General features: G+C 45.1%; 1 protein-coding gene across 6 annotated transcripts in view; it reads right to left on the bottom strand.

Moving 5' to 3' along the window:
- Nucleotides 1–15,270, bottom strand: part of FGFR2 (fibroblast growth factor receptor 2) — a 78,635-nt gene extending 63,365 nt beyond the window's left edge. For 4 of the 6 annotated variants that reach the window (XM_054276856.1, XM_054276859.1, XM_054276860.1 and 1 more), the window contains exons 1-2: nt 15,206–15,270; nt 10,778–11,034 (exon numbers count right to left, since the gene is read on the bottom strand). In XM_054276856.1, coding sequence (XP_054132831.1) covers nt 10,778–10,952 — 175 coding nt within the window. In that variant the 5' untranslated portion in view covers nt 10,953–11,034; nt 15,206–15,270. Of the gene's footprint in view, nt 1–10,777; nt 11,035–13,200; nt 13,308–15,205 lie in introns of those variants that run through there. The other 2 variants (XM_054276857.1, XM_054276855.1) reach the window with 2 other exon arrangements.
- Between the last annotated feature and the right edge of the window lie 377 nt (nt 15,271–15,647).

The following is a 15,647-nucleotide window of genomic DNA, read 5'->3' as shown; positions in this document are numbered from 1 at the left end:
ATGACTTTGCAAGCCAAGCCCGAGGCTTTAGGAGGCTGCAGGAGGCAGCCCAGGTATCACCAGTCAGGTGTGCGGCCTTCCCTCCCACCTCCCAGAGACAAGATGATGTGATTATCCCTTAATTTAAACTGGCAGACCATTATCAAGAGGATCTCCATGCCCTCTTCTGACAATGGATGATAAAATCAGCCTGCAAAAGACACAGCCATCAGTTTAAGAATGCAGAGAGTCATTCCTGGCCAGGGTGACCACCTCCCATTAGCCAACAGCAAAACAAAGGCTCCTCAGACAAAGGGGCACAAAACAGTGTTTGCAATTCATCCATCAGCTGCTCCAAAGCCACTGCATTCCTGCTGTCCCATTTGTACTGCCACTATCAGCCAGCTGCCAGCTCTGCCCAGCTCTGCCTCTGCCAGGCACCATCAGGAAGTCTCTGTTCTGATAAAACACTTCCCTTTCCAAATTGCTACAGTTCCTCCCATAATTTTAAAACACTAACAATTCATTATTTTTTAAATCCCTTGTCCCTGAACAAGACTCGAAAGACCAAGAATCATTTCCCCCCATCTAATGTATAAAATCATTAGTTGCTCAAATCTGATTAAAAAGATCTGGGCCTTGTAGAAAAGCTTCAACACAAAACCTGAAAGAGCTATCCATGATGGTTACAAACATAAATATGTAGCAGATTCTACATCTTTACTTGTTCCTTTAACAGAAACTCCTGGGCTGCTCTATTTGACAGAGTTTCACAAAACAAAGGGCCAGATTCTCCAAAATAACTTTTTCCTGGCATGTTCATTAGTATTGTCATCCTTATAGAATAAGGACATAATCATCTGATGGTAAAGAAATGAAACCAGACCAAAAAAAAAAAAAAAAAATTATGTAAGGAACAGGAATAATCCTCTTGCCCTGGAAATGAACATTTGCAAAATAAAGTTGCCACATCATACATGGCTGGTGCTCCAGCAAGTGTTGAACTTCCAGCCACACTGACCTGGACCATGTCAACTCCTACTGAGTGCTACATATACTAAAACCATCTAAAAAAAAAGTGAATCTCCTCCAATTGCAATAACTTGCCAATGTCATCATGGGTAAGGGAAAATATTACACTGCACTATATCTTGTTTTCCTAAGTTTTGAAGGCTTAGAAAAATAAAAAATTCTGGTGAGCAACAAAGCGTTTTGCCACTTGCGGACTCCGTGGACAAGAAAAAATCTCTGCTAAAACCAGAAATTATTCCCATGTGATTATATCCCATCTGTCTTGGGTCAGCAGGGAACAGTCCCCAGGCAGCATTTGGCCCTGGCTACAGACACCCAGATCTCATCGCAGCCAGCAGAGGAGGGCAGTGGGACCAAACCTCAGGAGGATTTTGGCTGACACAGGGTGAGGAACGTGAAAATTTTCATCAGGGCTTTGACCAAGCCAAGCTGTTGGGTGGATGTGTCTCACCCACCCCGTGTTTAAGGAAAGATTCATTCCCAAAGAGAAAGAAATTATACTTGTCTAGGCTTCGTGAAGAGATGAAAAATTCCTACAGCTCGTAGCCTGCTTGCTCCTACCTGTCTTTATAGCTGTGGTTGTTGAGTTACGGCTGCACAAGCTGCGTCAAAATCGCCGAGTATCACATGCTCCTGGGCTTGGCCCCGTGCTCTGTGCTGCTGGAAGCCAGGCCAGGGAAGACTCAGAGCATGCCAAGTTCAAAGTAAACAGCAGAGAGACCAGCGAGGCCACCTCCTGCTGCTGGGAACTGCCCTGCCATTCTTCCTGTTTGTCCCATTGAGCACGGGCTGCTCCTTGCGGGGCGAAGGGTTCTGCACACAGCAGCACCACAGACGGGTCTGCAGATAGGGCACGAAACAGCAAAGCGCCAGGATGGCTTCTGCTCCAAGACTTGGCAACCATGGAGAGAAAGATCACCCCCAACCTTGAGAAGCCACACCAAATCCTCCAAAATACTGTGCTGCTGTCTGAAATTCCATCAGTTGGATGAGAAACTAAAGGCCACCTTCAGGATGTGAATGCTTGGTTCCAGCATTCACCAAATCTTGACCATCTTGCACCAGGATGGCTTCTGCACAAAGACTTGGCAACCATGCAGAGAAAGAGCAACCCCAGCCTTGAGAAGTCACACAAACCCCCTAAAATTACTGTGCTGCTGTCTGAAATTCCATCAGTTTGATGAGAAACTAAAGGCCATCTTCAGGATGTGAATGCTTGGTTCCAGCATTCACCAAATCTTGACCATTTTTGTTCAAGTCACAAACTCCACCATCTGCTTTAAGTAACAGAGTGGGAGCCTCTCTGCTAAGTGAACTGAGAAGTACAACAAACCTAAGACACATGTAACACAATCTCAAAAATAATTAACTGCTCTTCAAACTCATTACAGAAGAGTCTTCTCATGTAATCTATTATACAATACAAAGGGGAAATGAATCACGTTTTGCCAGAACCTCAAATGAAAAGCTGAAAAAAAAATTAATCTTCTCTTTCTAAAAAAGCAGAATTTGAAACTAGGAACATTTTCTTATTGTTTCTTCTTTCAGCAAGAGCAGAACTTCAAATCTCCCTGACTGAACTCTGCACGTAACCAAGTGGCAGAGCAATTAAACCAGCTCCTGTTGTTCAACCCAGCCTTAAAGTGTGCTTGGGAAAGGCTCCATAATAAGATATACAGCCTTGGGAAAGCGTACCAGCATGTATATTTGGTTGCAAAAGGTTTTTCTTGGGCTTAGCATTTTCTTCCATCTATTCCAATCTGTAGCACTTTTTCAGATTCTTTATTTGCATTTCAAGAGCAACATAAAACCTGAACAGAAGGTAGCATAGATCCAAACATAAAAACAGAACCTTTTTCTTCCAGGTTTGCCAAAGTCCATGCTCAAGATTATTACCACTCAATGTGCAAAAGAAATAAATTACAACTGGGAGGTTAAAAATTGCACAATTCAATGTTGCAGTGTTAGTTCTGGATGCAGAGAACATCTATTCAGATTCCCTACAAGCAAGTCAGCAGTTGTTTCTTTTGTACACCGTCCCATTTTTATTTGACTATACAAATCCTCTTAATTTTAGCAGCTCGTCTGGAAGTCTCATCTTGCCTGTTCCCCCGAAATCCATCTCCCCCCACTTCCTAAAGCGGGATTTGAAAATAGGCACTGGAAACAATATCCCCAAAACATCCTCTCAGCATTTTTGAGAGTCCCATCCACAACACACAGGGGTATAAAACACGGGATATTCTCCAAACACTTCAAAGCCTCGAGGCATTCCAGGCTCCCTTTCAACCCAGAGCAATATTTAGGCAAGAGGAATCGTAGCTTGTTTAATTCCAGCTCCACACAGAGGACAGTCTCCAGTGGGGACAAAGAAAGAGCAGCACAAGCCCTGAAGTGAGAAGCCAGGCTGGCTACCTGCCCTTCCAGGTGGCACACAATGCTTCACCTGAAATTCCAGACACCTCCATCACTCCTGATGGCACCACTGGCTCCTGGGCACTTTGCCATACTAATGGAAGAGTGTTCAGACCTTCTGAATAGCCAGGAGAGCTATTACTGAGCTGTGGTTCACTGCAGATTTATTGGAGAGTCTCCATGTTAATCCTGCACGGCTGAAATACCTGTGCTACCCTGCTGAGTAAACAATATCAGGGAAATCTGGGTACTTCAATACTGTAGTATCTCAACAGCACTGATTTTCATAAATAAACAATGTTTAACAGAACCATGCTCAAGAATTACTCCAAATTTGAACTGGGTGTGAAAAATTATTTTCAAGAACTGTCAGGTGGCATTCGGGATTAGATGTCATGTTACTTTCCTTGAAACAAATTAAATATTGCAACACTGAGCCACTGAGCAGGGCGCTTTCCAAACTTGCAAAGCCAGTCTCCCAGAGCAGGTTCTGCTCCTGCCCAGCAGCAGATCCTGCCAGCAGCTCACCTCTCCACACAGCCCATCCTAAAGGAAGCACAGCATGACTTTTTCTACCCCACAACTTTTTAATTACAGTTTAAAAACTAAGTTGCTGCATGATGTTCTGATCAATTTCTGTCTGTCTCAACCACAACAGAACTTCCTACAGCCTTGCCCTGGTGGGTGCAGCCCTCCAAGGCATCCCCAGCCACAGCATCCCACTCCAGCCCCACTCAGAACCAGACACAAATCCCCTGGGAGAAAGCCTGAGGTGTCACCAAACTCTTTTCCTACCTTTTCCTTCCACGTAACAAAACTCTATTCAAAATAGAACAGTTAAGAGGGGGAAAAAAAAAATCAAGTACAACCAAACTATGATTTTCTTGTTCTCAACCAGCCTCTCATGCTCATTTTTCTCCCTTCCCATCCTCCAAAACATTTCCCTTTCCAGTAAACCCTCACAAATGCAAGCCATTTCTTTGGTACAAAGGAATTTTCCCCTCTTCCCAGTTCTTGTGGCTTTGCTTGACAGGGTCAATGTCCCAAACTGATGAGCCAGTTCTTTTGTGGGGGAGGAAAAGCAATAATTACACACAACCTGGAACGTGTGAGGAGGGGAATGAAAGTAGGTCAGGTCTCAACTCCTCAGCTTCACTGGGGTTCACCAAATGCTTTCACTTACAGTCACTTTAAAAATACAATTAAAATAATAATAGCACAGCAAGTGAACAAAGCAGCACTGTAGAATTCAGCTTTCTGTCCCTTTCTTTGATATGGATAATTGCATTTGTGTGGTGACAAGAGGCACAAAAACCTGAACCAGCAGAAAATGATGCCCACACAACACGTCCCAGTATCAGGTACTCTGATATTTGGAAGTCCAGGAAAAACAAAACCATAAAAAAAGGGTTCTTGGGGGGAAAAACCACCAAAGAAACCGCCAGTGATAATTAAGAGATGGGAAAGGACAATCTGGAGACATACATAATCAGTTTATGAATTATAAGATGGTTTTGAAAGTTCAAAAAAAAAAATCCACATTAAAAAAAATCCACTGCTCTTACAGAATCTTGTTTTGCAACTGTCCTGGTTGGGAAGCACAGTCCCCAAGGAGCAAAATGCCAAGGCAGTTCTGCTGACGCTCCCAGCCCCGACTGAAACCCGAAGGGCCAAACTTCCAGAACAGCTCTGGCACTCCCAGCGCACGTTTCGTAATTATAACAGGAGCTGTTGGCTGCTCAACTCCTGCAAATCTGGTCCTTATTTAAGATCTGACTCTCACAAAGTCGCTCCAGAGTTGCTCAGTTGCTCCAACTTCTCTTTCAATCAGCCTAAAAGTCAGTTTAGTCCCGGGTACTGCAAGGCGGCGGCTGTGATTTGGGGAGCGTGCTGTGCCAAATCTCCCCAAAAAAACCCACTGCAAACACACCCTGCAGTGTGCTGAACCCCAACTCAAAGGCCTCAGCTGCAAATCAGTCCCCAAATTGCTCAGAGGATGATTTTACACTGGGAGGCTCCATGCCAAACCAAATATTGCCCTGCTTCCCACCACCAACACAAATCAGTGTCCTCTGCAGAAGGCGCTCCCACTTGTCCAGCTGGGATTCATGGTCCCTTTTCAGCCTGAATTTTGCACTTCTTTAATTACACTGAAATAAATTTTCTCCCCTAGTCAAACCAGGTGTGCTATTACACACAGACAAGACATAACTTGCTGAAGTGGGTGATGGTTCTTTTAAAAACACAAGAGTAAAACTGCTCAGGAGCGCTGCTTCGAAGAAAGACTCTTTCACTCTAAAGCTTCAATTTTGAAGAGTCTCAAAATGTTAAACACTTGAAAATCTGACACTTCCAATACGGAATTTTTCTCTACAAATGACAGGAAACGGCACAGTTCAGTATTTTTCTAGCATTCCCATCCGATCCAAAACTAAATATTCATTTTAAGAAAACACTAATCTCTGAATGTTTTTGTTTAAAGCCATTTAAAGATCATTTCTAGCAAAGCTGGGAAGCTGGATACAGACATAAGCTCATTAAGGGCCATGCTATGGTTATTATTAAAATACCACAATAGTCCATCTTCTCATGCATACACAACCTTGCATAACTGGAGATGTCAGCATTTTCATTGTAAATTCTGCTTTCAGAGGTTTCAAACTTGCCTGTAAAAAAGTTGCTATGGCCTGAAACTTGTTGCTATTTCCCTGCCAAGGAAGAACTATTTTAATATTAGGAAACTATGCATTCATTGGAGTCGGCCACTGGTTTGGGGTTTTATCTATACAAGCGGTTTAAAAAAAAGAATAAAAAGATTAAAAGACCTCACAACTCAGCATCTTTGAAAGTCTTCTGGCTCAAAAAAAAAACCAAAAAAAAACCAAAAAAAACAAACCCTCACTAAAGGAATCAAATTCCCAAAAGTTAATAACTATTATACTCCTTCAAAAAGTTTCAGCTGTATGGCAGATAAGCCTAAAACATGCAATTATTTCTGCTACTTTGCAAAAGAGTAGCCACACTGAGAGACTACCAACTCCCAGTGTCTCATCAACACTGACTGTAAATAACAACCCTACCCATGTCCAATTAGTTTGAAGCTCAAGACCATGCCCTGCTAAAGGGCTGCAGATTTTAAACACAGAATGGACACATTAAGACTGATTTAATCTGGCTGCTTGTACAATTCCCCAGAATCTCAGCTAGCAAATCCTGTACTGGGCCAAATAACTTACTGAACCAGATCCCTGAAAGGGCAGCCAGCCCTCACCCGAAGCTGTGGGGATGTCACATTCCTCCATAATGGGCTTTAATAATTGCCCTTCCATGAAATAAAATTAAAAGGAAAAGAAATTAAAAAGATAAAGCCGACTCTGATTTAACTAATAGGTTTGAATTCTTAATTTAACTCGCAGATATCAAAGCCGCTGTTCTCGTTTGAAAAAGAAAAAGCCAAAATAAAACAGCCCAAAGGGAACCCTGGGTGAACCATTTGCTTTCTTTTTTTCCTACCAAACCAGAAGCAGCATTCTGGTGCTCTGTCCCAGGAAAATGATGGATGTGCAGGGTCCCCCCAGCCCTGTGGCCTCTCAGCTGGCTGGGGATGACCCATGGGGACAGCCCAGGTTGGGGAGTGGGACAGGGGACATCGCACCACCATAGCATCCCTCCTCCACACATGGGAGCACCTCACAATATCCCACATCCTGACTCAGGCAAGGCACAGCAGCTTAAGAAGGATCTCCAAGTGCACAGTGCTGACCACTGTGACCACAGGTGACATTAATCTTTAAGCACTGCCAACATTTTCACAAAAATGAAGGTACGTTGCAAATATGACTCAACATTTTTGCAGAAAGACAGGTGCTGTGCTGAACATACCTATTTTTGGATGTTGTTTAGTGTGAGCAAGTGGGTATGACTGAGTAAATCCCATAGAAAAACCCATTATTCACTTCCACCATAAGCACACATCACCCCTTAAAGGGGATCTCTCCCTTTCCCTGCTGCTCCTGGGAACCTCCCAAATTTAGGACCACTCTGAACTACTGTGTTTTCCACAGGACACAGAAATAGGCTGTCCCTTGTGGAAAGCTTAAATTAATCCTTTGAAATTTGACCTAAATTAAAAGAATTGAAACGTGTTGTCACCACACCGGGCGGGGGCTCCGAGTGGGTGCTCCAAGGACGGTGTCAAGGCATTGCAGGAGGGTAAGAGCCCAAATTAGCTCCCCAGCAGGATGATAACACACAGTCTGGGCAAGGGGAGGTCAAGGGAGAGCTCACTATTTATCAAATATATGTCTAAACTAATTATTCAGTTCACAAAGTAAGCCTTGAGCCCGTGTGTGCGGTCAGAGCCCTTGTGAAACGCTGGCTATCATCAAAGGCCTGGGCACACACAGGCTCAGAGAATGCTGCCTTTGTGCACGCTGGGGGAGGCTTGCTTCTAAATGTTTAAAAGCAGAAAAAGTCCCTCTGCTCCCCTAGGACGAAAAACATGTATGTAAACACTTGATGTGAGATATAATCTGAGAGCTGACAGTCGCCACAGAAGTCCTACAGGTCCTGTTTCTGCTCACACAGCTCACATCTGGCCATCACTGCTCGGGAATGAAGCACCACAGCTGAGATCCACCACACTCAGGATCCCACAGTACCAGCACCAACATTACCACTCACGATGGATCAAAATGCCATTTTCAGTGTGAACACTTTCATACGGACCAGAGTGATACCCCATGGTCACAGAGGGACATTTATTTACTCAAGAGGGACTGAGAAGAGCCAAAAAGCACAGCACCCCCTTAATACATGACATCTTGCACATATCCACCAGCTGATTACCCTGCTAGATAAATACTGCTTGAACTAAAGCACACGCTTCAGTACTTTTCATACATAGCCAGACACTCTGAAGAAAATTATTTCAAAAATGCCCCTAAAGTTATGCATAGTTGAGAAAAGGTATTTTCTCTGTTACACCCAGAGGAACAAATCTCAATTCCTGTTAATGTTGTACAGCACTTCCAATAGTCTGAGTCACTAAGACAATAAACAATAACAATCCAAGCACCTTGTATTAAAAATAAATAAGTAAAAGCAGACAACTCAGGGCATGTCCGTGAAGGAAGACTCAGGAGCAGATCAGCCAATGTCACCAAAGGTCATGGCCCTGCCGACCTCCTCAGCTGGCATGAAATGTCATAGCTCTAATGACTGCAGCCAGCACCCCCACTGAAAATTTACATTATTGCAGCACCTGACCCCCCAAATTAGCTGTGTCCAAAACCTTCTGGCATTTACTAAATTAAAAAAGAAATCTGCTCTGTCTTTGAAGAGATCTTTTGAAGGGTTTTCTTGGTTTGGGCTTGGAGAGCTTGTGGGTGGCAGTGATAGAACCCAGAGAAGGTGACTGTGTAAAAACTTGGTTGTGTTTTGGTTTGTTTTTTCTTATCAAAGGGTTTCATGAATACATAAAGGAGGTTTTATTTCCCAAATCTGAGATATAAATCGCACACAATTCCCTGTATTCTGCAGCATAAAAGCTCTTATTATGCTATTAACTTAGAAGAGTTTTCTGATTTTTTTTCTTGTTTCTGGTAATGATTTGGGTTCTCACATCTAAAATTGTTTCACATCAGTAACATTCCTGCCCAGGAAAGAAGTTTTAAATCTTTTCTAACAATTTACTCTTTGATAAAACCCAGATTCCACCCCCAACATATTCAGTGTGTAAGAGACAAACTCAGACAGTGCTTTCCAAAATAAAAAAAAGCTATTCTTTCCCTGAAAAGTTACAAAATTACCAGTCACCATCCAAAAAGTATTACTTTTCTTCCTGTAAAACACTTCACCAGTCTTCAAATACATTATTTCTGACTTAACCCCAAAAACTAGGGGACCTTACTACAAAGCTAGTCTGAAACCAGAATTATTCATGATTTTGTCATTCTCCTGAAAAGCCAAAAAGGCACCAGATGTTGAATTAACAAATCATACAGTAAGTGGCAACAAGAATTGGGCTTTTTTTCTTTTTTAAATCTCGGGTTACCTTCTAAAGAGAAAAAAAAAAAAAAGGCATTTTTGCTATCAACCATCTCTGTGGCTGACAGATGACAATATTGCTATTCTTTGAGAGTTTTTTTCAGGAACGTTTGCTAGGGAAGAGGGCTCATCATCTCTAAATAGTTCATCCCCTGCCATCAATAAAAATGTACTTGGAGTGGATTCTAAAAATGCGTTAGCTGGTGACGTCTATTTTTAGAGGCAGTGGATAGAAACAAATAAGTTTTGCATGAAGAATTATTAAATAAAAACGAAGCTGCGTCCATGGACATGAGTAGTAGAATGTGTAAAGGCCAAACTCTCTGCATCAATCTTGCCAGCTCAGAAATGCTCTGTGGACTATTAGATCAGCTTGACAGCTGAGTTATTGGAACTGTGATCACTCCTCCAAAAGACAGATACAACCTTATGAAAGAAGCCTCACTTCCTCCCACAGATGCTCAGAGAGCAGGAATGATCCAGCACAACACAGCAAAATCATTCTTCAACACAATCAGCCCACAACAATAAAAAAGCAGCCCCTCCTGAGCTCTCCAGAGAAGAAAACCACTTTGCAAAGCTTGAGGAACAGACAAACCAAGACGAACATACAAGGGTAGGCTTAAAATAGGAGATTTTTTCAAAACACCTTTTTCAACGCCAAGGTCTAGACTGGCCCTTGCTCTCACAGCAATTATCTCCAGCCCTTCTATTGAGATGTCAACATTCACACCTCCAGAACTGGTGATCCAGACACTGCAGCACCGATTGTGCCTGGATATTAACAGCACCAGGGAAGTTCGTCCCGAGTGCAAACACCAACAAAGCTGCAATACCATTTTTGCAGAGTGCCTGCAAAACTAAACATTCACAAATGAAAACTACCAAGATTCATTTCTCTCTGGACTCCTCAGGTTAAGACAATCCCAAAGAGCAGCAGCCACTCATCCGCTTCGTTCCTTGAGACAGCAACACACAACAGCACCAAAGTGCCACGGACTGGTTTCCTTAAAGACCCGTTCCTGAAAACTTTCATCTGTGCACTTTGATTATACAACGTGATGACAGTCCCAAGTGAAATCACTGACACCACTGGCTTGCACAAGAATAAACAAACTCACGCTTGTACAAACACAGCCCGGGCGAGAGCAGGGAAAGTCAGAAACCGTAACTCTCCAGGGCTGCTCTGTTCCTTGCCTTAGATTTACCAGAGCACATGGAAAGATCTTGACTTCTATTTCAGAATGTCCAAGAATTTAAAATTAAGTTCTTTTAAGGAATGAAGCATTGGAGAGTGATTTACCTTCAGGTTCCACCGTGGTGTCTTCAACAACTAAATTAAATGAAGGTCGAGCCAGGGAAAGTCCAGCCATGGTGACCACCACCAGGCAGATAAGGCAACCCGAATCCCAGCTGACCATCTTTTTAGAGTAAATTCCTGGTCCATTTCCATATCTCCATGTGGACTTTAATCCCATCTGAGCACCTCTAGAGAAGCATGGAGAGAAAGCTGTGCCTTCGGCCAGGGTAATGCCTCCTCCCTTGGAACGACGGCTGCTGCTGCGGGGAGGAGAGAGATTGAACACTGTCAGCAAAAACATCTCAAAACACAAACCAAGAACCTTCATAAAGCCTCAAACGGAGCTGAAGTGAGAGGGAGGGGAGCAGGAGGATGGGAAAAATAGTTTTCCAGCTTCAAGAATATGTGAAAAGTGAGTGACTTTTCATCTTCTGTTAGCAGTTTCCATCATCACCTGAGGCGTAACCAAGTCCTCCTTGTTTTCACAAAATCACTTCTCAGCACATATTGAGAGCTATTTTACTGACAGAAAAACATACAGGTTTTCAAAAATGAGAGGCACCCACATGTGCAGGCACATAACCTGTAATGCTACAAAATTACCACAATTATACAAATTATATTCTTGTTATTGTTTGAAGGTTTATGTAAGTTTGCCTTGTTTTTCATTCCTTCACCTAGGCAGTTCTGCAGCCAGATGAATTTGCAGGAATTCAGTAATTTTCCACAAGAAAAACAGTTGAAAAAAATATACTGCTTAGACTTGGAAAAATCCGTCAGACTATTTCAACTCAGGACTTCCAGCTCCCCCATGGAGGTACCTTCTTCTGACTCAGTTTAGTGTCCTTTGGAAGCCCCTGAGTCCTGGGCAGGTGAAAGGCTCAAGTCTTTGCAGTGATATTGGTTTGCTACGCTGCATTACAGGCAATTAAAATCTGTATAAAATATGGTATAGATTGCTATTTCATAGGAGACCTGCCCAGCACCACTTTCCATTTATACATGCCAAGCCAAGTGCACAAAACTTTCTTTGCTCAGTCTCTCAATGATGCTTATTGAGATATATTTTTCGGAGGTGGGGGGGAAAAAAGTCTATCTTATTCATAATAAAATGAATTTAAACGGATGGATTTAAGTGGTAATCCAGCCATGGTCTGACAGAGAAGTGGCACCAAAGGAACTGGCACTCCCTTCAGGGGACCCTGTTGCCTCCACACTGAGATGATGCCAGGTGAGGGTCAGAAGAGCATCCTCCTCACAGGGTGATTAAACAGCTCAAGCAGAAAATTAGACCTGATTTTCCGCTTCAGAAATAAAAGTAAAACCTCAGTAAATGGATAAAACAAGTAACTGCAGCAATTGTTCTAATCTGGTCAATGATTCATCTTAGATGTGATGAAACTCAACTGAAATTTGGAGAGTGCTTGTCTGGAAGGGGAAAAAGTAACATAAAACCTCTTTTTCCCTCCTGCCCTCAACACTTGAAAATTAAAAAACAAAAAAAAAAAAAAAGCAAGGGAGTGTGGAGATAAATAAACCTTCTCCAAATTCCTTGTCATCGGGATTTGGTGTGGTACCTCAACAAGCTGAAACAGGGACACAGATTCTCCTTTTATAAAGCCAACCATTTAAAGAGTTGATTCTGGTTTTTATTAGCCTTGTGCTAGCTGCCACAAAGTTCACAAATGATGTTGAGGCATCTTTTATCTTGGGTACTATACTCAGTAACTTCTGGAGTCAGTAGAAACAGGTTTTGGATGGCATGAAGAAGTCAACTGAGGGAAACAATACAAGGTGAATCCCTGCTACTTCAGGGCAAGCTTTTCCCAACTCGGTTGGTATCACCTCAAAGCCCTGTCCCTCCTGTGAAGATTTCAGCCAGCACCCCAGACCACAAGCTAGCAACTACCATTAAATTTCCAGTGAAAACACCACCAGACCACTGCACAAACATTTGCCAAGAGCTTGCCCAGCCCTTCTCTAAATAAGCACAGAGCAGGTGTAGAGCTGAAGAGAGCTCTGTCTCTGGGACCAGTCTGTGTGTGGAGCAGGATGGAGCAAACCCCCCTGGATGCCACCACCCAGCTCCACAGCCCTGCAGCTCAGTTTATCCAGCTGTAAAGTGGGTAGAAACCCCTCATTAACAGCCTGGGTGTAATGCTGATTTAATTTCCATAAATCATCCCGTAAACTCCGATTAAAGTCTGTGTTGATAAATGCAAAATCCCATCATGGCTTTGCAGAAAGAAAACATACCAGAAGGCCAGCGTGTATTTCAGACTCCAAGAGCATTAATTCCACTGACATTCCTGCAGTTTCAGATTTTCAGGCTACACTAAACCCCACTGAAAGCACATTTGTGGTTCCTATCCTCATCCTAAAGCCTGAAGTGGAGCACAAGGCTCCTTGGCCACGCGTCTCCTCACCTGAAGATTTTTGTTGCCTCCTGCACCTCAACATCTGCCGGCAGAAAGAAGGGATTCTTCACCCACAGGGCAGCAGCAAAGCCAAAATCCCGGCTTGTGAAGGTGCAACAACGCAAAAATCAGAGCTCTACACCCATCCATGGAGCCAAAGCATTCTAGCACCAGGACAGCAAACAGGCTTCAAGGGTTGCCCTCTCCCAAAAGAAGCGGAGTCGAGCGAAGATGAAACGAAACCAAATTCTTTTCGTAGTTTAATTGCCAGAGTTGCCGGGGGACGAGTCCCTGGAAAGACCTCCTGTGCTGGATAATTATGTACCTCTATCTCAATGTTTGGAACACAGCCCCAGCATGCTTTTTGGCCTCCACAATTCTGGCTTCCTGACTACAATACCATAATCCCTCCTGGAGTCTCAGACTCAGTGAAAGCCACACGTAGTGTTTATTTTTCCCCTTGAAAGGGAACTCTGTCTCTCTTCTCAGCCTACACTTTGGGGAGGAGTTGTCAGCCCCCAATGATTGATGGCTCTCCTTGCCACTCGCTCATCAAGTCAATTTTCACCTCGTCACATACCTGCCCAAATTTTCTTTGCCAAACTGACAAGCATGGGAAAGCAGACTGGTTTGGGAGCCCAACCAAATTCCTCCAAGCTGTACTTCAGTTTAAACACACTCGCACACACAAACAAGTAGTACTTGTTCAGCAGTGGCATTAATTAAATTCAATGCTCAGTGTTCTTTTTAATCTACTTGCATTGTTGTTTATAAGATGTTTATCACTCCCCAGGGACAGTACGATTTGTAGAGTATGTTAACCAAATCAATACAATGCTCACTGTATAACTTTTCAGCATCTTTCTCAATTAGGAGGGGAATAGCAAAATCTGAGTGAAATATGGATCTTCCCTCCACAAAGAAACCTCAAGCGCTCCAGAAGCCAGGTATCTTCATCAGAAAAATCCAGGTAGATGAAGCTTTGAAGCTAACAGCTTTATGCACACGATTCCACCGTCAGAGGAATTGTGTATGGACAGAAAATGCAGAAATATACATCCGTCTACAAAAACATATATACACATATATATCTAACAAGGGTCTTCAGCAGAGTTCAATCTCCAAGCAAATCTGAGCATCACAGCTATTAAACATTAATTCTGAAGGACTAATGGGAACCGGCTGGCAGCTTCAGTACTTTTTCATTGTTTGAACTTCTTTCATTTGCTTTCCAGGACTATCCTGTTTTTCTCAAGTCTTTTGCCACCAAGAGATTGGGGAGGGGGGGGAAAAAAAATCTGCATTTTAATTGACATTCCAGAGAGCGGGAGAAGTCCAGAGGCTGCTGATTGCTGTCTATTCAGCCCAAACAGGCTTTTCAGATGAAAATGAGAAAAGGCTAGTGGAAGATTTACAGGGATTTGGTACAAAGGAGACAATAAAGTTTTAAATGTTGATAGCGTTTCACACCGAACGCATAATGGGTCCCGGTTTGAAGGGGCCGTTTTGCATTTAAATATATATTTCATTGATTTCTCTCCCCCCTTATCTCAGACGGGGCGCAGCACGGCGGGGCAGCACCGGGCTCCGAGCCGGGGCCGGGACCGAGCCGGGGCTGCTGCTCCGGGGCCGAGCTCCCCTTCCTCAGCCCGTGCTGCCTGTCCTGCTGTCACCGTCCCCAAAGACACCCGCGGGGATGCGGGGAAGGCAGGGGAACAGCGCTGCTGCTCGGGCTTCCCCCGCACCGCAGCGGCCACCGAGTGACCATAACCCGACCCGCAGCTCCTGCAGAGCGGAGCCCGGCAGCGGCACATTCCGCCCCGAGCCCGCACCGGGGGATCCCCGAGCCTCGCACCGGCACATCCCGCCCCGAGCCCCGCACCGGCACATCCCGCCCCGAGTCCGCACCGGGGGATCCCCGAGCCCCGCTGGAGCGCCGAGAGCGCGGCGGGACCCCAGCCCAGCCCAGCCCAGCCCAGGGCCGCCCCTTCCCCGGCCCGCCCGCTGCCTTTACCTGCGGCGAGAGCGCCGGGCGGGCTCCGCTGCGCGGCGGCTCCCGGGCTGGGGCGCGGTGCCGAGCGGCGGCTCCCGGGACGGGGCGAAAGCGCCGTCACTGCGGCCGCGCTCACTGCGCGGGCGGCCCCGGCTGGCGAGCCCGCAGCGGCGCAGCGCCGCGCATCCCCCGCGGGACGCGCCCGGGGCAGGCAGGAGGGCGGCGAGGCGAGGCAGGAGCCGGCCCGGCGCCCCGTCCCGTGCCCTGGCTCGGCCGCAGCGGCTACCGCCTCAGAGGGGCGAGCCCGCCGTGCCCGGCGCCAGCTGCCTCCTCCCCCGCGCGGGCATCGCCGAGCAGCGCGCCGCGGGTCCCGCTCCGCTCCATCCAGCCGCCCGCCCCGAGCCGCCGCAGCTTTGTCACGCCGACGGCCCCCTCGGGTGGGAGGTGGGTTTTCTCTCCCCCC

The sequence above is a fragment of the Melozone crissalis genome, unplaced genomic scaffold (assembly GCF_028551555.1).
Source record: "Melozone crissalis strain CALT ecotype California unplaced genomic scaffold, PUWL_Pcris_2 ptg000019l_1, whole genome shotgun sequence".
NCBI classification, from domain to species: Eukaryota; Metazoa; Chordata; class Aves; order Passeriformes; family Passerellidae; genus Melozone; species Melozone crissalis.
Note: the sequence above shows the minus strand (reverse complement) of the source record. Positions and strands in the feature narration are given on the sequence as shown.